General features: G+C 39.9%; 1 protein-coding gene across 5 annotated transcripts; it reads right to left on the bottom strand.

Annotated features, from left to right (window-relative positions):
- Positions 1-2,714: 2,714 nt before the first annotated feature.
- CLTRN (collectrin, amino acid transport regulator) lies at positions 2,715-25,040 on the bottom strand. Of its 5 annotated transcripts, none has more exons than XR_004409542.2 (7): positions 24,799-25,040; positions 23,982-24,040; positions 18,279-18,364; positions 11,522-11,638; positions 8,590-8,784; positions 5,894-6,054; positions 4,390-4,495 (listed from the first exon to the last, which is right to left on the bottom strand). XR_004409542.2 is itself a non-coding variant. In XM_033010024.2 (6 exons), exons 1-6 carry the CDS (start codon positions 24,944-24,946, stop codon positions 4,339-4,341), a joined length of 762 nt encoding a protein of 253 aa, XP_032865915.1. In that variant the 5' UTR covers positions 24,947-25,037; the 3' UTR covers positions 2,715-4,338. The 5 variants fall into 5 exon arrangements, 3 of the variants coding, with proteins under 3 accessions (XP_032865915.1, XP_009969208.1, XP_032865916.1); XR_004409543.2 differs by lacking the exon at positions 24,799-25,040 and adding an exon at positions 24,422-24,529; XM_033010024.2 differs by lacking the exon at positions 5,894-6,054 and having other exon boundaries at positions 2,715-4,495; positions 24,799-25,037.
- Between the last annotated feature and the right edge of the window lie 283 nt (positions 25,041-25,323).

Below are 25,323 nucleotides of genomic sequence, written 5' to 3' on the forward strand. Positions count from 1 at the left end.
AACTATTCACCAAAAACCAAGCACAGATCGCTCATTGCTAATGGATTGTGGACAGTCGGTCAATGAATTTTCTATCAAAACTTGCTGCATTTAAAACAGTTCATTTCATGAGTCATGGGTTACTGCACTGATGACCTGACAAAATTTCTGAGGACATCTGAACCATGTTTTTAACAGTATCTAGAAATACAGACTCCCGCTTTTCACTGGGAGTTATTTTAAGTCTTTGTTGCACTTCTGCCCTAAACTTTAAAGTAATTTATTTTGTTTTCCCACAGGTGGGAGGTTACATGTGAAAAACTCTTTCTGTCAAGATGTGATAATGCTCCTTGCTTGATCAAAACTGATGCCCGGTTCTTGGAACCAAATTATCAAACCGGAAGCTCTTGTGCTAATGTTGTGATTTGTAATAATTTGGTAATTTCATTCTCACAGTGATGAAGGAACAAGACTTGAATCCTGCCCTGAGGCTCCTTGTGCCCACTTCACCCTTCTGTTTTGTGAACAGCAGCAGAAACAGTGCACTGGCTTCAGTTATGTCTTCCCTCAAAATGCAGGACAAAGGTGTCCCTTACAAAGGCAGAGCAAGGAAATGGTTCTCCATGAAGGTCACAGTGACAGACAAGTGTCCTACCTGGACAGACAAACAGGAGCACATGGTCTGCAACAGGCCCATGAGGTCACCCCTCCAGGCTCTTCAGCACCAGCAGAGCCCCAGGGGAATACTGGGTCCAGTTGTGAGTACCAGACTTCAAGGTGGGCTAACAGGGAGATGTTTAGGGGTGAGTACCACAGGCAGACTCTCTCAAGACTTTGAACACTGTCCTGGAAGAGAAGGGACAAATGCTGATGTGACAGAAAAAGCTTCACTCTAGTTTTGTCCAACACAGAGTAAGCGTCAGCTTGCAGGACAGAGGGGGTTGGCTTTCCTTAAAGCAAGTGGCAGAATGGCTCGAGTAAGGACTTCAGCATCTGCTCACAGTTTGCAATCTTCCCTAAATAAACATTGATAAACAAGGACTACTAATTTAATTCACAAAACCAGTCTGTGGTCAATACTGTGCTGAAGGTTGTGCACAGCAAACAGTTGTGTCACAACCAGTGCGGTCCCTAATTTAAGGAGGGCACTGCAGACTTCCTGATCTCCAGCACACCAAATGTGTAGCTAATGACTGACAGCATGAACAACTTACTTATGCATGATTTGTGCTCATTCTAGCCTCGACTTCAATACACTCTCTCAAGTAAGCTGAACAGAACTGTAACGTCCTTCCTGAAATGTCGACTTGCTAGGGATGTGAAGCTAGCGATAAACGTCGCAGATTTTCTTCAAACACAACTTCCCTGACTTTATTGCTTCATTTAATTGGATTTTCTTTTCTCCTCTCTTTCCTCAAATGCGGCTCTTGAAAATGAAACAGTTCGGACTCAGGCACACCATGGTCCTTTGTCAAAATTCATTGGCACGGCACAAATGTAACTGAAAGCAGAACCAACTCATTGTTTCAGGAAGTAGTTTGCAGTATAGTCTATATTGCTTGTTACTCACTTCACTTTTTATTATCAGGTCGTTTGACAGCAGGTGGTTTAGAGAAAAAAAACAATGAAAGTTACATAAAACATCTGGGCCAGATCCTCAAGGGATATAAATTGTCATCGTACCATTTGCAGGCTCTGGAGGACAGGCTTTACCAAATCAAAGTGCTCTTTGTCTTCTAATACGATCCTGCTGCACAAAGAGACCAGAAAAGAGATTTATTTCTTCTGTAGCACTGTGCCCTTGATTAACCTAGTCTGTGGTAGCTATTTCGGTGAAAGAGCTAATACCAACAGTGACTTCAAAGTGTTGCTGTTCGTGTATCATTTGCTTCTCTCAAGCCATTTCCTGTCAGCAGAGAGGCAAGCAAGATGTATGCTCTGGGTGAATCCCATATCATCATTAGCAGAAAATTACACCAAACTGCTGTAAAGCAATTATGCGGCTAAGAGGTGAGCTGGGAGGATGTCAGTGATTAAATACTTACCTCCAGAGTCAGCCCACATCATGTAATGTTTTGTTCAGAGGCTTTCAACCTATTTTCAAATCGCTGGCCAGTGCCATGGACTGAACTGAACCTCCACTCAGGCCTTGAGAAGTATCTCAAATACATTTAGCCCTTTTTCATATCAGGTTAATTTTATTTTGATTATCATATAGTACAATACAGTAAGACTTAACTGGTAGCTCAAGGTTGCTCTTGCACCACCAAGCTATTCTCACCGAAATCTTTCATGAGTTCTTGCAGACATGCTGCAGTTACAGTAATCCATTGTGGTCACACTGAAGTGTAGCTATCTGTCATACAAAGAATGTGGAAAGTGTGAAGGTTTAGAAATGACGGGATCTGAATTACCTCAATAAAACTCTGCCTGAGTGAAAGACCGTGCAGCAATGGCTGAGGAAGCAATAATAACGCTGTACTCTATCTTCCCTCCAAATGATCTCAAATGCTGGTAAGCTTAATCTTTGACATTCCTGTGAGAAATACATCTCCATGTTGTGGATGGTAATTCTGAAGCACTGAGATATTATCACTAATAGCTGACTTTATTAATCCTTTTCCAGAATGCAGCAGCACACCCTCCCACACACAGAGAAGATGCAATCCATGTCTAGAGGGACCCACCAGCAGGACATCAAAGACAACAGGAGATCACATGAGGCAAATGATCAGTGGGTTCCACAGTTTTATTTTGAATTTAGCCCTCCTCTCCCCACCTCCTTTGGCCTTCGGCTTCTCCCGCTCAGCTTCCTCCCTTCAACCCACTGCTTCCTCTTCTCCTCCCCATTCCTTGTACTCAAGAGCCAGCGCTCAGTCAAATGGACAGCCAAAGGTGCTCCATACAGCCAAAATGCTGAAGGATTTGTTCCCTGGGAGACAAGAAATCTTTGTACCCTTCAGGAACCTGGATAGTCCTTTACAAGCAGCTTTTACCCTGTTCCTGTTGGTGAGTCTGATGGAATAACTCTAATAAGTAAATGGGTTCTCTAATATTGCCTCCGAACACTACACTGGAAACACGATGGCTAATGGTCAAATCCTGCCTCCAGTGATGTGGGCAGCTGCTTGGTGACTGCAGATGCCATATTTTGCTCCAACACACTTCCACTCTCTGTGTAGAGTTACCCACACATACAACTCCCCTTCGCTGGGGCCCAGTTCTTCTGAAATCAGTCAGAATTCTATCACTGATCTAAATGAGAACAAGATTAAGGCACAGACAGCACAGTCTGTATGTATGTCTGACTTCAAAGTAATCCAGCAGTGCAGTTTAGGGTCTGGCACCATTTGATGCCCTCAACCCACAGCCACACAAACAGGAAACACAGGTCTGAATCGTCTCTGGTGACTTGCCACCGCCTACATGTCCTCATTCGGGCCAGGTGCACCAAGCCCAGCAGCTGGTGTTTCAAGCATTGAATCTTTTCAAAAGCTACCCAGCTGTCACATGAACATTCATCTGACCCCGGGTTGGCTATGTCTTGGAAATATAGTCTAGTTTTATTACTAAAAAATGTAAGGAAGGTTTTTTCAAAGAGCTGCAAAATGCCCTCATAGATTTAATGAGAGCTGGGCCACTAACCACAGGTTGCACCTTCGGAAAATCTGCCCTTTGTTGCAACTTTTAATTTCAACAAATTTAAAACTTCTGCAACTTTCAATTTCCAGGTCATGTAATCTGTGACTTCGACTGCTAATTGAAAAACACTTTTAGTATCAGATCTAAAGCTGTAGATGACCCATCCGCTTTTTAAACCGCTCTTACAGAGGCTGTGAAAGCTTGCTTTTTTTTATCTCGATAAATGAAAACTTTCATGCACTGACCGCTATTCCATCCAAAGGCATATCAGCAAATAGAAGTCATTTTACAGAGAAACTTTTGCATATGGCTTGAAAGAAAGCCCAGCAAGAATTGACAATGATAGATGATCTCCCTAGCGACATTCTGGAATAATGCAGTTTCACATTTATATCAAGGAAAAACAAGCAACGGACATATTTAAATAATCATTAAAAATTAAATGCCTGACACAAGGCAGGTCTCAACCCTGTTCTGCGACACATCTTCTGGCAATCTTTAATGGGTATCATTTGAGGTCTTCTCATTTGCTTTGCTCATGAACAAAAGCTTTGTAATGGAGGTTCGAGTGTATCTGTTATCAGCAAAACGTTCCCTCGAGGGAAATTAAGTGAAAGGACATTTTTCTTGTCTTCATGTTTGACATTCAGGAGTAGTGATGAGATAAGGTAGGCACAGGAGTCTTTCAAAAAACCACCAGATAGAAATGGCAGCATTTCATAAGGACGTGAACCGTTCATCATCTGCTGCAAAGACGCCGTTAATGTGGCCTGCTTTTAAATCCAGCACTTCGCAAGGAATCCCATTTTCTACTGTTACTGTTACTTCGTCTTTCTCTTCTAAATTTTCTCTCTCTGTTGACTCTTTATTCTTTCTAAAAAACAAGAAAGAGAAAATAATCTTATTCTCTTGACCTGCAGAAGTCCTCCATGACTCCACAGACAGAAAACTGCACATTTAGTCAGAAGTTTATCATAGGTTATGTTCTGAAAGGCATAGTCTGGTGCACTTCTTTGCTGTTGTAAATATACCATGGAAGGTGAGAGGCCCACAAATTGGAAGACCTGGTTTAGTGGTTTGCAGTCAGGATTGGGAATCAGAAAACCTAGAGTAAACACGTTGTAAGTATGTTATAAATATTACTTCACCTTCTTATTCTGTAAAATGACTGGAGAGTGCATAAGGAAAAGCTGGTGAAAAGGAAAAACAGAAGAAATATCCAAATCTGGTTTTGCTTTATGTCAGGAAAGACTGGACTAAACATCTAGTCTGACCCTATTAGGTATGTCATAGATTCCACCCCATGAAGTAGACAAATTAAAGCATACTTTTTAGAAACAGATCAGCTTTAGACTATAGCCTCCAAATGTGGAGACTTGAGTGCTCTCACACTCCTTGATGATCTTCTCCAAAAGTTAGGTACTCCTAATGCTGTAAATCTGCATTTTTAGTTCAAACTTCATTAACAGCCACCTTCCTACTCAGTATTTTACTCTTTTGTTTTCTAGATCAAACAATTGCACAGCTTTTACTTTTCCATGCTCCAGTTCTCACCAAAAGCATATTAAAATAGCTGCTGAATAAAATTATCTAAAAATTCAACCACAAGATGACGTAATACAGAAGTATCAGTCAACATGTCATGATGTTCCTTTAATTCCAGATTTATTCTGACCTTGAGATCTACTAGTTCATAGTTGAAAAACCTGCTGTACTTTACAGCCTGCAGCATCAGCGGTTTCAGAGGATAAGAAACTCAAAGGTCAGCTCCACTGCTTCTTCCTATCCTGCAACATGTACTGTTAGAATCTGACTCAGGACAATCATAACAGCCTGACTCAGTGTAACTGCTAATAACATCCATATTAACAATAATAAAATTATATTGGCTTTGGGGAGATTCTTGGCATTACAGACTTGCTAAAAGTAAACACAGAGGGTAGTAGTGGAAACCTCTGACTGCTGCATCTGCTCTTACAATGATAAAAGGAGCGTTCTTTAATATCAAAACTGTGAGGGCAGAACATAAAAGAAGATACTAAGAAGCAGGTTCAAAAGAAATGAGAGGAGTTGGAGATATGTGGAATTTGTTGCCATAGGAATTCAGGGAAGCTAAAAATTCCTGTGAGTCGAAGGGGAGACTCAACAAGTTAAGGGAAGAGAAAACATTGTGGGTTACCCAGTACACAAAGACCAAATCCAGCTCAGGAAGGCCCCCAGCTGCAAATTAGATGCTAGGAGAGTAATAAAGGGAAACACTGTGTGTGCTTACTCTGTTTTCACTCTTCCCAAGGCAAATGTTTATGGCCTCTGCTGCAGACAGGATTTTGGGGGGTAGGGGTAGACATCAGTCTAGTTCAGCATAGCCAGTAGAGGATGGTCCTGCCCTGGATATGTGCCAAATCTATTATCGGAGAGGGAGGTGTCCTACTGCTGCAATGACAGGAGAACAAACATAAGGCTGGGAGACAGTGTGCCTGATCCAGCTCTCTGCAGAGTCAAAGGCTACAATCACATGGACCCCTTCAAGCCGCAGGCAGCTGCGGCTTCAAATTTTACGTGTTGGCAGTGATGTACAGTGAAGACCTAATTAAGAAAATCTTTCAGTTCAAGAAATGATGTGTGAGTCTAACTCATTACTGAAACTCCATTATGAGCCAATCATGTGCTTCCCTGCCGCCTTGAGTATGAACAGCCCGAAGCATGTGCTTTTGGGCTTATTTGAACTGAGGTATTTAACTGATACTTTAAAGGCCTATAAAGACAAACTGCCAGATTTCTGAAAAGTCAACACTGTCCTTGAGGCCAGACTTCCAACACAATTTACTAGGCAACAGAGCTGCCATTATGTCAGCTCTGCACAGGTTTCCAAGAAAACTCATTACTAAACATGCTGAAATCTTTGACAACCTGGTCACATACTTTCATGCCTGAAAGAGTTGAGCACTTTTGAAATTCTCTTCTCTGATGTCTGGCTCTTCTTTCAAGAAGCCAAATAACCCAGACCATCCCTTTTACCTCTCCAGTCTTTACAACAGTAGATGGAATAAATGTATGTTTGGTTTACCCTCTCCCTCACTCCCCTGCCCCTGCCTGAAGATGCCATTGATGTGAAAGAAGGGTTTGAGTTCAGTCACACATGAATCTGCACTAAGGAAAGGTTATACGTAAAGGCAGAGTAGGGAAACAGAGGGAGAAGTGAAAAGGAGCGTAAAAACTAAAAGGACAACAAAAGCCTCAAACAGAGAGGATGTCAAGTGTCTGTAGGCAGGCAACAACAATCCAGATTACCGGTAGCATGACAATAAGAACATGTAGTTCACACCATATTGAGGGGAACTGCTCAAGCTCAGCTGAGTTATTTTGAAAATAGAGGGGGGGGAATGCTGTCTTTCAGCATGATATGAAGCACAAATTATTATTTTAGCTAGAAAAATCATAGTTATTTAACACTACTTATATTACACTTATTTGAAATGTTCAAACACTCCCTTTAAGTTAGGCACTATATAGAAACATAGAGCCATAATACTACACAGAGGGCAGGTATGGGCTTCAGGTAGCAACATTATTCTCCAGTTTTACAAAAGAGGTTGCCTAGGTTCAATGAATGAAATAACTCAGCTCATACCACATGGAAGGTTGTGACAGGGCTTATATTATCCACAGATCCCAAGTACCTGTCCAGAATCTTTCCCCAACAGCATCTCTCATCTACTGTTTGTGGAATTTTGGGTTTTGAAAACAGAAAGGGGTTTATAAATCATGCAGCTCTTTTGAATGCAAAATATAACTGAAGGGATTCTGACTACACTACTGAGGGTTCTCTATGAGAGGCACTTATCCTTTGCAATAAGTGCTGTTTCTCTGAGGTCTTTAAACATTGTTCTTCAAGGTGATAATTAAGCAGAAAGGAAAAGTCTCTGCAACACACCACTTTTCATATTTGAATCCCTTGTTCTATCTGGGGATGCAGTATACCACCATACAATCAATAATTTTAACATTATCTAGTTGTCAGCAGAAATCTACCCTTTTTCAATTCTTCTGCTGTTCCTGCATGACTCTGTTGCTGAAGTCATAATTTTGTGTTAACCTAACGTCTGTGGCAGCCTAAGGCATGGCAGAAGCTGAACTTCTATGGTAGAATCTCAGCTCAGCTGAGAAATTTCTATTCTTTATGCCCAACTGTCAGCCAACAGAGAACGCAGGATCAAAACTCCACCTACTCTCTCTTGCTCCAACATGCTCTCACTATGGCAGCACGAATAGCCTTCTCTCTTTCACCACAGGGCAGAAACTGAGAGGAAAAGAAGGTATCTCTCTCCTACCCTACTGCCAAACACCAAACACCTAGGCTCATGGGCAGTTCTGGTCATGAACCTGTGAAGGGCTGGGTACTTTGGACTTGTCAGGTCATGAATGGTAGGTGACACCATGCAGCATTCCGTTGAGCAGGCCCTCTTCAGCCATTCATTAATCGTTATTGTGTCCTCTGATGAGGCTTCTCAAACTGGAGCAGCAAATTTTTTTTAACCTTGTCAGCTTTTGACACTGCCGTCCTGGAAGGGGCACAGTCACTGTGCCAGCCTTCTTCCTCTTGGTAGCTATTTGTGAGAAAGCTTCTGTGAGAAGAGGCTCACCTGTGGCACACTAAACCTTGAGAAGAATGACAGAAAATATCTTTGTAAATATATCCAGCTAGGTGGCCTCCAGGACCATATTCTTATAGTCCCTATTTCCTCATTGCACCCCAACATTACTAAGGCATCTATGCTTCACAGTTAAAAATGTTAACCCCTTTCCTTGGAAGAGAACACATGGGTTACTTTTACTTATGGAGGGGGGAGGGGGGAGGGGGGGGCTACAGATATAAGTTATCCGAGTTTGATCTGAAAAGCAAAACCAGCCCAGCTGACTTAACTCTCCAGTATTCAGTTAAAACAGGAGAAAAGCTAAGCTGCTTACTTCTTGCGTTGCTGAATCCCTGCAACAACGAGGAAAGCAATTCCAGCCACAATGAGACAAAGAACAACACCAAATACGATAAGCCAGACAGGCGTGGAGGGTTCAACAGGAGGTGATAAAGTTGAGGTTATCTTCAGGAACTGCAGTGTTTTGTCACTCAGTAGGAAGGCACTGTTGATTCTGTCCCGGTTCATCCTTGATAAAAACACAAAGAAAACCAAAACTCTTTATAAAGGTATTTTATAAATTAAAAAGATAGAAGAAAAAAAAAAGAATTTTCATATATGTGCTAGAAGTCTGTCAGGGCTGAATTTGATTCAGCATGATGTTGGTAGGATTACACAGACCCACATACAAGGTTTTGAACACCAGACTTCTGTACGCATTTATCTGAAAAATTGGGAAATACAGATGAGATCTGAAGTACAGTATTATTATTTATTTCTGTTTTGGACCATGTGCTGAAGACATAGCAGGCTGTAATCTGTAAGGGTGTCTCTGTTGTCTCGCTCATGCAGCATTCACGATTAGCATGGGAGTGGCAGATCTACCCTGCAATGTTCAGAGGATTCACTTCTCCATGCCCCTTGGTGCCTCAAACTGAACCACCCTGCATGTTATGGGCCGGTACATCTGCTCTTGCTGCTGTAGATTTTCTTAGGTCCATGAAGCACAGGGTACAATTTAGTCCAGAAGAATCAACCCCTATTGCCAACTTATGTCCTTCTTCCCTGCAGGACGCAGCTAAAGGGATTTGTACTTTGCACATTTTTTCCATTAGGAGAAACTGTAAGTCTGAGAAATGCACTTTTTTCATATATGTAGTAAAACTGTTACCCTTTAACAGATATCTTCACCCACACTCACTACTTCTAAGCATTTGAAGGTATTTCTGGATCTGAATCTAAGTAGCCTTAAGAGGCTTTAGCAGTATCTTTCATTAGTTTTTTCAAAATGATAAAATTTTGAGAAAATGTATTACATATATCGGTGTTGAGAGATTCTTTTTGATTGCAGTCATATGACTTACAGCAGCTCTTTCTTGTATACAATTCAATTTATTTACCATAGAGCAAGTATGTCCTAAGAACAGATATATGGGAAATACAGGTAAGATTTTGCAAATTTCTTTTCTTGGAAATCCTAACATTTGACTGTCCCTTAAACAGGAGTTTCTTAGCCTTAATGGAAAGCTAACATTCCTGGAGAGGATTGAAAGCCAAGGCATATTATAAGGCTCATTATACAGTAAGCTGTCTTTGATTCAGAAAAGATTTTCATCCTTACTGATATGAAAGGATCATTGTGAGCAGCTGAAATGAGCATTGTTCACCCTCATCTAACTGCTGGAGTTACAGAATTATGTGCTGAAACACATGCAGGCAACCACAGGTACATTTCGTGTTTGTATATGTATAAATATATCTTGTGTATATTTATGTAAGATCTTGGGTCTCATACAGAGATCTGAGGAGGTTTGCCTTCCCCTTTATTCTTACTTTGTAGAGAACCTCGTAAAATAAAATTCTAGTTCATGGGTAGTGCTCTTATGTGCTACTGTAGTATGAAGAATCAGAATAATGGTTTAGTATAGAAGCCTGCAATCAGAAGCAATTGAATAAAAAGTATTTTAGTATTACAGACTGTTTTATTTCTTGTTTCTAAGTTGGGTAGGAATTAAAACTTTTCATAAATAGTATATTATTTATTGGGTGACAGACAACAGTTAAAAAACAAACATACTATAATAGCATCTAATTTCTGTGGCAAACAGGGCACATAAAAGACTTAAATAAATCAGCTTATGCTACTGAATTTATCAAAGAATAACAGAAATGCAAAACCCCTGCATTCCAGCACTCTTACAGAGAGCTTCAGTGAATAAATAATCTGCTTCCTCCACTAATGCTATGAAGCCATTGTTTGGTGTCCCTGTAGGAAATAGTTTAATCTGCTCATAAGCTTAAAAGTTAATCTTTCCAAAAGAACACATACTCATTCATCAGGAATTAGGCATCACACCTCCACAGAGATAACATGAATTTTCAAGACAAAGTACAAAATGCCTAAAAACAAAGAGGTCTGTTTTCCACTCTGCTTGAGAAAAGTACGTGAGTTATGCTGCTTGTGGGAGTCATCCCTATAAAACCCTTTTGCAGGTTTGGTAGACCACTGAAGTCAGATTACCTACTTTTTCTTTTCCCCTCTTCAGCTCCACACTCTTGCTTTTATTGGCTACAGAATGTGATATTTAGGAAAAAGCAAATTGATTTGTACCACATGGTACTTTGTACAAGCAATGCTCAGCTATGATATTGACTGGCATTCTAGAAAGAGCTGGTATGAAAAGAATGTGAGTATAAAATTGTTTAAGCCAAACTGAAACAGAGCCAGCTCTGCTCACAAAGAGTTCACATGAGCTCTTCTCATGTGAAAGCTGATTTCTAAATTAAGTCAGATGAACTGTACTTGAGAAGCACTGAAAAGTAGCCTATGGTCACTAGTCCGGGTGTGGATGTGCATGTGGCATTCAATGAAAGTTAAATTATATAAATCCCACCCAGAAAACGTGCAACTCTGCCACCTGAGGGAGAAGGCTCTTGCATGGCAAATGTAGCAGCTGGATGTGAGCAGTGTATGTGCCACACACTGACAGCAAATTACAGGTAGGGCTCAAGGGACTAGAATTCTTCTGAGGCTCCAGCATTGAGAGACTCCATCCAAAGCTACAATCCAAAGGCTCACCCGCTTTGCATTCTGTGGGACTGTTCAAAATCCTATAATCTCACATACATGAAAGAGTAGTGACCCCCTGGTGTTTTAACTACTTGTATTAGTTCATTCTTAAAGAGGCACAAGCCTCATTCTTACAAGGCCCAGAAAGAGAAAGCATCCAGGAAGGAAAAAAAGGTTGCAGAAGCAGTGACTGTACCTGATGGCTGCCTCTACCTCACTTCCAGGAACAGTTGTCACATTTTTGGAAGAATCTGTGACCACAAACCAAAATGACACCCGATCTGTCACATTGCAGAGCAGCACGTTGGAAATTCTGCAGATAGTTAAAACAAAAATCATTAAAGAAGCAGGGAAGGAATTACTGAAATAATTTAGATTTTTTTAAAATATTGCTTTCATCTGAATGCGGAAAAAATCTTCTTTTTAAAAAAGTTAACAGTTAATGCTCAAGGAAGAAATATCACTCACAGCATTTCCCATTTCCCAATGTGATTAAAAAAAAATAAATAAATAAGCTTATTGAGACCAAACTTGAGCCTGCAAACAAATTTCTGAATCTATTACAAACTTGCATGGTCTTGGACATACATTTAGGTTAATCAAATGGAAAAATATATATTTAGATCTTAATCATCAGTACTATGACAAAGGCAATATAATGGGGCAAATGCATAGATGAACTAAGAATTTTGGTTTTGACAGCTAATAAATACCAAAGGAAACAAGCATTTGAGATTCCCCACATGATTTTCAAGTGAGTGCAGTCCTTCTACAGGATACAGTTGTTGTCAGGAAAAGCAATGAAACTGATGTTATTTTTTTTGACATCTTTATTCACAGAGTCAGGCATAGAATGGAGTCAACAGGCTAAATTTAGACATTCTACTGGCACTGGCTTATGTTCTTTAGCTTATGTTATGACAAATATCTGTTTTAAGAGGAGATTGCTGAGCTTTATTTGAAGTTAATAGTGGAAGGGCACAGGCATGCATACTATGTAAAAAGTGTGCAAAATATCTTTTAAATATCTTTTTTCAGATTCTTACAAATTTGTTTTCTACCACTAATACTAGTAAATGATGGAACTATCATTAGAAAAACCTCATGGAATAACATCAGCATGAGTATTTAAACTAAAGAAGTGAAGGCTAGTACATTAGTATCATAATAATAACTGAGGCTAGGTAGTATCCCTGTGTTCTTCTATCTGTTCCTAGTTTATTCACACAACCAAGAAAAAAAAAAACAGCCAAACTTGTGTAACAAACAGGAATTGTAGAAGGTGGCATTTATCACAGCATGGCAAGAAACAGTACGTATCATAAGAAGACAGCCAAAGCCTTTATGAATTCAATGACACCTGGAGAGATAAAAATGGAAAAAAATATTCAGCTCTCTACCATTAATAAATAACCCAAAGAATTTGGCTCAGGATTCAGATTTACTGGCCATGTCCAAGCAGCGAGCAGATATTTTGAAAATCCAGGATCAAGAATTAGGACTATTTTTACTTCCAGAGAGCAGCCCGGACTTAGGTCACTTTTGCACAAGGTCTACCTGGCCACAAGCACAACACAGCCGGCCTGTCTTGACAGACTCTGCTTGGGATGATCAGACTTCAGATACTACCTGATGTTCTGGAGACAGGAAACCTGCATTGAGCCAGCAAAGAAGAATGCAGCCCTCTTAATTAGCTGCAGTGATGTTCGTAATTCCCATTACTAACTACCATAATTGGTTTTAAGGCTTGGGCTGTCCATCATCAAAATGTAAGTTTTAACATTGCCTTTCCAGACTGTGCTCTTCCTCAGGGTGACAAATCCCTGGCTGCAAACAAGCTCCTCTGCCACAGACCTCTGTTTTGTAGTGCCATCTGCTGGGTAATTACAAATGTAATTAACAGACCTCTGTAGCCTGAGGAGCGGGAAGCATGAGGTAGGAAGGAACATAAGGGAGCCAAAATTGCCAATGAATGCGTAGTCTCCATCCAGAAAAGAATGAGTTTGCTTTTAAGGCAGGACAAGCATTGCCTTTATCACAGTAGTTCATTGTGGACATTTTGCAGAAATATTTTACTTGCTACTGGAAGCTTTTTTGGGTGGTCTTTTGGGTGTCTTCTGTAGTTCAACCTTTTATTTTACAGAGAAGTTATATCTTCCATAGAAATATGCAGTAAAATGGAAAGCAATGATTTTGCAGAGCTGAAATACCCACTTTTAGCTCTCTGAGACAATGTCAATTTTGCATATACACAGAATTTATATGGATAAAAGCAGAAAAGCCATCCTCTGGAATTTGAAAAGATGTTCACATCAGTTTGCTGGCAACAGTCAGATGAAAGCAGATTTATTCCTCCCCAAAAAAAAAAGCAAAGCACAAAATTTACAGGAGTTGGGGAAAAGAGTCTACTTTTGGCTGGTGGCTGACACTCTTGCTGACTTCACAGAATATCTAAAATTGTATCTGCAGAAGAAGTTTTCCATCAGGAGAATTTGTAAAAGTAGGACCTAGTTACTGCAGTTCTTAAAGCCGGAATTTCTGTGGCACAATCAAAAACTGGTTCAGGCAGAAAATCTGTGTTGCCCTACAGATGTTCTTGAAATGGGGTGAGGGAGGAAAGTTTGATTACCAAAGAGAAAGACAAATTTGGTAGATAAAGACTGGCAAAACACCTTGACTTTCTTATTCTCATTCAGAGACTCAAACAGACTCTTCAATCTGTGGTATTCCCTACAGTGCCAAGGTTTGCAGCACGAGATAGGGCAGCTGGTCATCATTAGGGGCAGCATCTCTCTCTCTAGAACAAACAGCACTGAATCAATTGGGCAGCAAGGCTTACACTAAGGATACGTAGATTTTTCCTCCTTTCTGCTCCCTGATGTATCTAAAATCCTCGCTTGATTATAACCATGCAAAACCTGGCTTCACTGCTGCCGTTTTTTCATCAGCAGAATGTGAGTGCTGTAAATCCTTCCGGGACTCAAAGAGAATAATACTGCTCATGAGAAGTTCAAAGGGGATTGACTAAACACTAAAACAGACTGGTTCAACAAGCAGCAGTGTGGCACTTTCTTTGCAGCAGGTATGCCTTTTTTTTTTCCCCGCACAGGTTTGATTCACAGCATGCAGAAGCATTACAAAACTATGCCTTTATACCATTTAGAAATGAGAAACCTGACTTCTCCACACACTATGCGAATTAAGTGTATTTGTAAACATATACGTGGGCATTTTTTTATTTCCTTAGCAGGTGAGAGACTTTTGTCATGGAGGTTATAGGAGATTGTTGTCATGAAATTGACAAGATTCTGGTTCTGCCTTATGGCACCATGGCAAAAGTCCAAAATTACATTTCCTTTAATATACGCAAGTGAACAGCAAGTGGAGTGCAGGAAAGCCTGACAGTTCCTTGGCCTGAAACATCGCCACTGTTCCTTACGGAGATTTATAGCCTAATGTTTAGGGCTAAGAAAGAGCTGCCAGAGACTCAAAGGGAGCTAGGTGCCTACAGTGCCCAAGCCCTAAGTGCCTATCTCCATCTCTCCTGAGAGCATCAGGCCTCTTCCAACCAAGTGCTGGGCAGCTGCTCCTGCAAAGGACCGTTATTTTCTTCCTTTTTGTGAACTGCAGCCATAGGATCACCTTGATGTAACAGCCTCAACTCTAGAAGCTTATTTTGTTGTTCTAAATAGTCACAATATTTTTAGTTTCAAAGTAGCCTGTCTTAGGAAGATGGATCATGACGATGAAATTTTTTCTAGTCACTTCATGGAGAAAACTGCAGCTTTTTAAATCTATAAATGGGGGGAAGATATACCAAAAGTAGATTCTGCTACTTGAATTAAAGTAAATGTGATGACATTCTTTCTGCTCTAAAGGTTAACTAGTCTCAGGCCCAAAAGAGATGCATATTATTTCAAATTAGTCACAGATTAGAGAAACCAGGGCTACTAACACAGATTACAGACAATCATTTGAGAGATCAAAGGTTGGCTTACATAGTTCATGAATGTATGCATTGAGAATTAATTGAAAAGCCATATATAGAACAGAAAATAAAGGGGTTTTATTTCTCCACTGAAAAAGAAGTAATTCTTTTACCTGTATTAATAATACTGAGTAATTTGATGGATTCTGTCTTTCTTCTGTTTCACACAAACTGGAAAATTTGACAAACCTTTCAAACATTAAACACAGCTCCATGATTTATTAAATTTTAGTTTAGAAATTAACTTTAGAGAACCCAAGATGTAATCCCAATATGCAATCCTGTCCATTCTGCATTCGGTCACTCAGTGGTTACACAAGAGCAACAACAGCATCAACTGCCGTGTCCAGCACCCCACTCAAATGCTTGTCATTACAAGTTGGCTTCTATCCAGCTTCAGAAGCCTAACAAAAGGTGACTCTGAATCTCAAAAATGGTGGGACAAACTGCAACAATGGTTATGCTGATCCACCAGATAAATTATTTCAGGGCCTGATCCAGTGTGCTGAAGTTAATGGCATTTGGTCTCATGTGGGAGCTAGTTGTGGCTGTGAGTTACTGCTGGGATGTGGGTGTGTTAGAAATTAATGGGATGGTAAAGGAGAGGTTTGTCACATCCCGATTATGACCCTGTGCAGAATTTATACCCTGGCAGAACCACTATTTGGTTATGCAAAACACTGGTAAATTTTTCAGAAGTCTTTATTTTAACAAAAATCTTTAATTAACCACATGCAAACTTTGGGTAAATTTAGATGCTACCAGAATGCAGTCACTGTTTGATTTTTCTTTTATGACAGGATAATTGATCATTGATCTTTTGTAGCTCCTGAAGAAAACCTGTTGACATTTATTTGTAAAAGCTCCTATAGTGTAATGTAACTTATTTGCCACAAGTTCCTCTTCCTGCTGCCTCCCTCTTCACCAAACTGCAAGCCCCTGCCACTATCCTTTCCAGCCATGTAAAAGTGCATTATTTCCAGGACTTCTAATAGGATGGAGGAGGCTTTCATAGCTTTCCTTCTCCCATACAGCAGGCAGGTTATTTGGGGTGTATTGGGAGCTTCATCTAGCTCTCCATCACTGAACACTGACTCTGAGGTCCCTTGGGATTTGAGAGAGATCTATGGATAGGAAACTTCTCGGCCTGTTGACTAGTAAGTTGCACCAGGTCTCAGAGCTGCACAGCCATCCTTCGGTTAACATGCTGACTACACATGACCTCAAAGGTATCTAGAAGTCCTAGAAGAGTTATCAGTTATACCTCCAAGGTACACCCCAACAAGTTATACCCCATGAAGAAGTCCTACACCATCGTAAAAATAAGTAAAGATGCCCACACCTAGCTATTTCCCAATACTATCCTGACTTCTCCTCTGACAACCATAGTGGCAGGAAATTATTGATGTGTGCATCTCCAAACTGGAGTAACACTGACATTATCATATTCATCCATAGGAAGAACTGTCTTGGTAGGAAACTGAATAAAGTGAGCATAAATTCTGTGATTTCCCAGAGTGGTTAGAGATAACTTCCATTAAAATCTTAACTCCTTTCATACTGGCTTGATTTTTTCCCATTCCTGCACCAAGTTTTCTACTATTACTTGAGTCTGTAGAGAGCCACGGTGCTTGAAGAGGAAGATCATCACTGGCTTTTGACACAGGATTTTTTGCTTCGTGAAAGCACCAATGACTTTGAATGAAGACAATGATTTTTAAAAAAAGGACCTGGGACTAAAATAAGTATACAAAAGCAAATCTTTATGGATCAGATACTGCATGAAAACTCTGTTAATTTGAAAACATGAGAAAAAGCCCTGCATAATCACTTTTAATTAGCTTGTATCTTGAACTCATTTTTTTCAGTGTCATTTTAATTGGGTGCAGTAGCATACTTGGCTATTTTTGTTAAGCTTGGTGTAATGGCTCTCTTGCTCAAAGGAGACAACTTCTGATGAATAAAAATGAAACAGCAAGGAACCAAGCACTCCTATTACATAAAAGGGGAAGTTACCTTCTATTTAAGACAAAGTGCAGCAGCCACCACAATCATCAGGTGACTAAAGTTAACCAATACCTTTGCAAATGTGGAATATGTTTCATTTACTGCAATAACAGCCTGAAGCAGGTTTGTTTTGTTTTGTTTTGGTTTTTTAAGTAAATTGAGAACCTTATCCTCATTAGCCTACCAGAACTATAAATCTTTCCTTTAAGATTGAAAAGCAATGGAAAAATAATAGGCCTATACAAACACACAAGGTTTCTCATTTAGGAAAAATAAGAACACACTGAAAATACAGTTTGCTAAATGGTCTGTCTAATCTGGTATCTAATTTCATTAGTAGCAAGGATCAGAAACCTGAGAAGAATATACAATACCTCAGTGTAGATTTAATCCCCGAACCAATTAAAGGCTGATTTATGTCTGAACTGCAACATCTGAAACTTCCTGATGCTAGGTAACTCAACCGCTCCAATATTAGGGATAGGTACCCCCAGCAGAACACAGCACTAGCATAGCTACCTACCTTCCAGTTCTCTGAGTCAGGTCATCTTCAGCATACTGCTCAAGCTGTGCTCTAAGAAAATGTGCAACAAAGCTGTTTATTCAAGGATCTGTAGTGCATTTATTGACCTTGCCAGTGTGTCCCTTCGCCTCCCCTCAGTATGGCCTCCAGAAGGTATTACGTCTTACTGCCAGATTCTGCTAGAGTGAATTGGCACAACTGAGTTCCACAGCTGTGTCACTTCACATCAACAGGGATACTGGTCCAAAGATTGAACATTGCTTAAGACAGAGAGAGTTTGATGTTTAACATGTATCTGGGTGTCAGAGAAATATACTGGAATGGTCTGTTTTCAGAAGCTGTGTATAATGGTTTCTAAAGCTCAGTACAGCAGAGAATGGAACACTACATTCAGCACTGTTAATATGTATAAGGCAAATGAGAGTGGATGCTTACTGAGTTGTGCTTTTGCTGGAATATCTTCTCATTGCAAAAGCCACCATTGCTTTGAAGAGGTACTCCTCGTTAGCATCCCAGGCATACTGTAAAGGAAGGTGGAAAATAATCAGTTTCAGCACTAGTGCTGGCATTAAAGAGATGGAAAAGAGTCACTGAACTTTAAATACTATATTGATCAAGAAAATTAATAAATTCTCTGGTTGGCCTATGAAAATAAATTCCTGCCCATTATTTTGTGTGCACAAAGGACTTTTTCTAATGGCTGTTATAAAGTGCAATATAAAGTGCAAAAAATGTTTCCAAAAGCTGACCAAACTGGAAATGTAAAGTTTCTTGTACCAAAGACCAGGCATATTACTAGAATTCTCCCCACACAGCTGCACCCATGGCCTTGCCTCTTTTGCTGGATAAACCCTGTTAAAGTAGAAAGTTTAAATCTACTCTCAAAGGCCATTTAACTCTGTCCAAAAGTAAAAAAAAAAATCTAATGTTGGAGGTAGTCTCTGGGAGTTGCATGTCAGGATGCCAGGAAATAAAATGAGATTATGGCCTTATTGCTGCACATCATCCTTGCAACAAGAAGACAGACTCAACTACAGTACAAATTACTACGTCGCACATGAGACAAAAGAAAGAAAATAGCATCCTTACTACTTCAATAAAAAGTATTATAAAGGCTCAAAAAACTCTTCTCTGTGGTCTTGAAAAACCATTCTTCCATAATTTTGGTTTTCTGAGATAGCTTCACTAGGTTCCCCTGGGCTTTCATTCACATATGCAATTCTAATGACCTGTAAGAACTGCATCTATTATATTTTAATAACAAGAGGCATGACTGAGGCATACTGATTGAATTTCACCTTTCAGCAGATTACAAAGATTAATAGTTTCTTGGAATTATATTAACGGAGGTTAGAGGCAGCTTTCTTCAGTCAATCAGAACACAAATCTAATCTTTAACTTCCAGCGTTAAAAAAATCTGCAGTTATCCAAACCAGAAACCCAATGGTGTGGATACCTAACCCTGTCGACAACTTGGACCTACATTTTCATGGGCCTTTATAACACATTCAAAAACCAGCAATGTACATCAAAAAACAGTAAACAGCATTGAAAATGTCAAATCTTTATTCTGGTTTTTAAATTCTGATTTTGGCTGCATGGAACTGCAATCTCTCCACAGAAAGAATCCAACTTCCAGGCATCAGCTCTCATTTTGCTCTGACATCATGCGGACCGAGAACCTAAGCAGGGCAGAAAGTCACACTCATCATATTTATCATTCCCAGACAAATGATGAGTTGTGAAATGGGCTCTCCGAGATGCTGTAGGACATGGGCAACAAAGCTGAGCAACAGACAACTTGAGTAGCGTTAAAATCCAGATGCAGTGCTGAGAATCTATGTTCTGACTCACCACTTGCCTTGTGAATGAAGAGAAGTGTAAGCATACTGTGATAATGCATGCCAGTCTGGGAACTTAAACTAGAAAAAAAAAAAAAAAAAAAAAAAAAAGGCAAAACAAAAGGGACTCTTTCAAAAGAAACTATAAAAGCCTGTATTTTGATCCCACTGCACTGATGAAAACGTGACAGCAATGACAGTGACTAGTACTAAAAAAGGTAATATAGTAGAGGAATTAATATAGATGAGAGCCATAAAACTATTTATTGTAATTTTAAAGACATCTGTATTTAAACAATTTGCACAATTTGCAGCACTAAAAGGGAAAATCTTCCTTTTCCTGTGTGTGGTACTATTGACTGAATCCCTACATGCCATCTGCAGTCTTTGAGAACAGGTCCAAAAGGACAGAAAAAAAATCGTTTGTTATCCAGTGGATTAAACCAGCTGCAGAGCTAATTTAATCAGCTGTCTTGAAAACAGATAATAATGAAGCACACTTCATTTCATGCTTACGTGGACACAAATGCAATGCAGCATTACCAACTATAGGTACTTGATATGTTTAGTGCAGTACCTGTATATGCGTACAGTTCATCACTATCCAGTATTCAGTTTTCATAAATAGTGCAGTAGCCTAGAACTTCTGTAAGTCAGAGTAACAAAAAGGGTATCTCAAAATAGGCAATATAATTCATAGTGACGAACTCCAGCCCCAGCTGAAAGAGTAAGCACTTTAAAACAGACAGAATAAACAAAAAGCTGCAAGAAATGGAGGAGGAGACCAGCAGAGAAAGCTCAGCAGAAATCAGGGGTCTGCTTGAGTGAGAAGATGCTGCAGACAGCCTTCTGGGCAGAAGGGCAAGAAGCCCCAAGAAAACACTGATCAGACAGGAGGTAGAAGAGATGGAGATGACTGTGGGCTCTATAGGAACAAGAACCTCTGTACACAACTGCATGCAGGAATATGCGGGAGGGCAACATAACGAGGAGGAAAACTATGGCAAGAATACCTTTAAGCTAATAAACTGAATGAACTCAGGACAAGTGGGCACAAATTGCCAGAAGCCAATTTCTAATCATCAGCTTTCTCCAGTCAGAGGAACAGGCTCAAAGAAACCTGAATCATTCTGCTATGGGGCTTTATCAGTGTCATCCTCATCCTCCAATTGCAAAGGCCCAGACTGCAGCTGATGACTGAGGATGTTGCTTCTGTTGTTACATTCCCATGAAGTGCAGCTATTGATACACATTTTGTGCTGATATAGAGGAAATGTATTGAAGATCATTTGCAACCACACACCATAAACCTAAGGTAACTCGTGAAAACTTACATGATGGTATCAGAACTATTAATGTTTACCATCTTTGCTCTACAGAGGAACAAAGACTTTAGCTCAGTTGGACCTGGCATCCTTTATGTTAAGGAGGAGCAGAATTAGACACAGCTGACTGCGAAAGCCAGTCTTAAGTAAATTCCTGCTAGTGAAAGAGGTTGATAATGGGTAAAAGATGATGAGCGTAAGTTGTTGCTGGGGTGAAATGCTATAATAGTGCTCCAAGAAAGACAAAATTCAAGCTAGTAGAATGAGATTATAATATTACAGGTTTGCCCAGAGCAACCTGATCTAATTTCAGTGTTGACCTGTCTTTGAGCAGCAGGGGGCTAGGGACCTTCCAAGGTCCCTTCCCTCCTGAATGGTTCTGTGTTTTAACTAGACAGCCATTCGGACTGCAGTGTGGCTACAGGCACATAAACCCACTTCTGGGTCCCATTTGGTGGCAAAATACGAGGTGCACGTCAGTCTTTCTCACTTTCACCCTATACCCTGGAAACAGCCTGAGTACATGAGCCAGAAGGAAAGTGTATCTTCTGCTTCACCTGGCTGCAGCCCCTGAGCTGCCAGCTCTTTGACTCTTACAGTTGAACTGAGTGGTGACACAGTTACATAGACTGCACATCACTTCTGCTCACTCCCTAGTTGTCCCTGACCCTTATGAATTAACTCTCTACCACTTTGCTAACTCCAACTAGTGACTAGCAGCTATTCCAGAAGCCACCATCCTCAGACTCATAAATCACCTTCCTTTCATTTATGCTTACAGACACCATGTTTCCTCCCACCCATTAGCAAACAATGTCTCTGTCAAGTACACCCATTATTTGCAAATCAAATGATAACAGGTAAATACTTACTGTATCTTAGCTGCTCTTTCCAGCTCCATTGTGATAAGAACTATATAAATACACTAAATGGAACTCCCTGCCTCAAAGCACAGCCTATCTTGTGAACAAATTAAAAAAATGCTGTCCTGTCTTTATCGGCCTCACACAAAGTGGACGGCATGCACTAAACCATGTGGAAAACTACACTAACCTATATCCTATGCCCCTAAATGTACATTGGAGTTACCCAGCCAGTTCTAGAGCAAAATGCCCACAGTATCAGGGGTTTCTGTTATCTAGCTTGAAGTGACTTAGAAATGAGTGAAATGGAATTCAGTAGCAGAGCGTCATACCAAGATATTCTAAGCTGGTTGTGTCCTACTGTGATACAATGACAGCATTATGCTTTTCTTTGCTAAAATAAATAAATACAAAAGTAAAGTGTCCCAAATTCTTCAACCAAAATAAATTTCAGTTTGATAGTAGTTTCAGTTTTCAATTTCAGTCATTTGCTGAGAAGACTGTAATAGATATGAAAAGGAACTACTACCTGTGCACTTAATAAATTTTTCATTATTTGTGGGTAACTTTGTATGGCATCATACCACTTCCAGCATGTTGTTGTCCTAAAACGCTGTTCTAGACTGTCCCATTCTTAGGGCTTTCACACACTTTGTTATATGAAATAAACTACTATCTATCTACAAAAAACACTAGATTCCTCAGTTAGTACTTTTTTCTTGTAATATAAAGCGCCTCTAAGATTAATGATTTGTATCATACCCTTTTTAGATGAAAAATACAAAAATCAAAATGATCAGACAAAATCCCCTTATTTTACTATAGTTGGAGAAGCAAATAGCACTAAGAGCATTACTGGGAACTGCACTTTTCATTCTTTGCTACTATTTTGGACCAAGATTAAATCAAAATATTAGCAGTTATCATCAAGAGCAGCTTCAATAATGACTTTGACATATTTTCAGCCATAGGATTACACTATTTTAAATGAATTTTTAAACAAACCAGGCTCGCACTACTGTTTAATTGAAGTCTAACCCAAGAGAATTTACTTCAATATGAATTTCCACAGACAAATACTTTAGCACATATCTTGAATATTTCTTCCCAATTTGTCTGGTTTATGAAGTTACCAGTGGAATTAGGTCCCTGAAAATGTTAGTTTAAATTACCTGATATTTCACGGTAATTTTAGAATGGCTTCTACGGTCATAGGGAAATTCTCATATCTCCAGTCTCTTATAACATGTAACTTACTGCCTTCTGTTTCCCAAGGCTCCTAACATAATCAGACACCAGAATTACAGTGGAGATGACAGTCTAAGACATTTCATATCTAATCTTATGCTAAGCCCTGTAACGCACTGTAGATTTGCCCTAAGCATTCAAAACTGCAAATGAAGTACTGGGCTCTGCCGTATTTCATAGCACCTTAGATCAGGAAGGACGATTTGGTCATCAAATGTCCCAATCTTTTACGTATCACAGACCCTTTTTACTCACACCAGTACTTTCTCATTAAGACCAAGGACTTGAATTAAGCCAAAGCATTTCAGTCCTCATGAGACTAGCCTGTGTACCACAGGCAGAGAAGAAAGGCCACTATCCAAAGCTCTACATTAGTAGGGGACTGATGAGATATGCTTGAATGATCTCTACAGATCATGCTTGTCTGAGAGCCTGACATAAAGTCCCATTTCATAAGCACCTAACAATATTTTCCTCCTCTTCCCAGACATGCTTGACTCTACAATTAGCACTCTCAAGCAGAAGTGCTTTTCCCAAAATACAGGCTTAGATTTATGTAGCACCTCTCATGCATAAAGTGCAACATCTCTACTTTTTTTCCAGGAAAAAAAAAATCTTTGACAGAAAATTATCTTTATGAAAAGGCAAGCTTTATACTTTTCTTAAAGGATGCCATTTCAAGCAGCAGGCCATTCAAATGTCAAGAAATGGATGCCTGGATCATGACTTGAGCAAGCTATTACAATTAACACTTCAGAACAAATTGCTTCTGCTGCCTTCTGAAATTTTACAGTATTTATTACTTCTCTTTTGGTAGATATTTAGTTAGGAAGAATATGTGAAGACAGATACTTTACTTACTGCATTATCTCCCAAAGCTGTTTTGATACTAAGCCGTACTTTGAAAGCATTCTGTGCATCTGGCACAAAGAGAAAAAAAAAGAAAACATGTATTGATAGTCAGCCAAAATAGCATTTTTAATCATTTACTTCTCTAAATATTTCACAGACGACAGCTTCTAAATGTGTCTTAACAGATCACCTGGTTAAGAGAACAGAAGTTACTAGCATGAAAAAAGCCGCAGCCCTAGAGAGTCTCAGTGAGGTTTACCATGGCCTCTTTAAGTGAGATTAACTTCCATACATAATTTACAAACTCATAAAAGCGAATGCTTAGTATTTCAATCTTCAAACTGGAGACAACCAGTTAAAATAAAAATCTGGAAAGCTGGCAGCTTTGTAGGCCTAAACTCATAGCTACATTTACCTGGGGAAGGATGGGAATCAGCTCCAAAACATACCTGGCTTGCAGAGCTCAGCATAAGCAACGGCAACTACAGAGAGAGTAAGCAGCAAAACCCGTAACATCCCGTCAGTGTGGAAAGGTTGAGGCAAAAAGAAGTGAGTCTCCCCTGCAAAGCACTCTTAAACTTTCTGTGACCCAGGATTAAAGCATCAGCAGCACAAGTGAGCAACCAAGTGAAAGGTTTAATCATTAACCCCCGTTATTTTAGCTAAAACAGGCACTAGAAACAACTGTCTTCTGTTAGTTATTTACTCCCTTCCACTGTAGTAAAAAAAAAAAAAAAAAAAAACAACAAAAAAAAACCATAAGTTTTCAATTTTCCTTCTTCCTTTTTAGAGTAATACAAAACTTCACACAGTGCTCCAGGCCAACCTTTTTTCCCCGAAGATGGGATGTCAGACAGGCACACAAAATGCCTGAGGGACGTTGCACCAGAGCAGCCGGCAGCTGGGCTTCTGGGAAACTGGCTGGCCCCACAGAGGGCCCCTGAGGATAAAGGCAGACTGGGCACTCTTTTCATCCCTCCAGAAGAAATATGTGACGAACATATAAGCCCTGGCCTCAAAAAACAGGGCTCCAGATTTGCTCCTCATTTGCCTTCAAACTCACGGCACTTCTGAAGGGCCGGTCTGGTGGCCCCAGTACCATGTGTGTGTCATCCCCCCCCTTCCCCAACCCAGTATCTCCCGCATCCTGTCTCAGGAGCTTGTCTGAGCCCTGTAGAGCCAACACCTCATTCCACACAAAAATCCCCACATCCGAGGCATTGCTTTGCAGGAAAAGAACAGTTTTAAAGGTGGTGAAAGACTTTCTTGCTGTTGGAGGATCGTTACGGTAGCAACTGGAATAAGAAGAGCTGCAATAAAAGGACTTCATAGGAAGCACGCTGAATAAGGA

Source organism: Tyto alba, unplaced genomic scaffold (genome assembly GCF_018691265.1).
Source record: "Tyto alba isolate M040663 unplaced genomic scaffold, T.alba_DEE_v4.0 Super-Scaffold_14, whole genome shotgun sequence".
In the NCBI taxonomy this organism is placed as follows: Eukaryota; Metazoa; Chordata; class Aves; order Strigiformes; family Tytonidae; genus Tyto; species Tyto alba.

What these genes read in the sequence shown, in the direction of transcription:
- CLTRN (XM_033010024.2), bottom strand. Translation starts at nt 24,946, where the DNA reads ATGAAAAGAGTGCCCAGTCTGCCTTTATCCTCAGGGGCCCTCTGTGGG. An exon ending in GAGGTAGAGGCAGCCATCAG is followed by an intron (nt 8,785 to 11,521) that starts GTACAGTCACTG and finishes GTTTTTATCAAG; the next exon opens with GATGAACCGGGACAGAATCA. An exon ending in GGGATTCAGCAACGCAAGAA is followed by an intron (nt 4,496 to 8,589) that starts GTAAGCAGCTTA and finishes CTTGTTTTTTAG; the next exon opens with AAAGAATAAAGAGTCAACAG.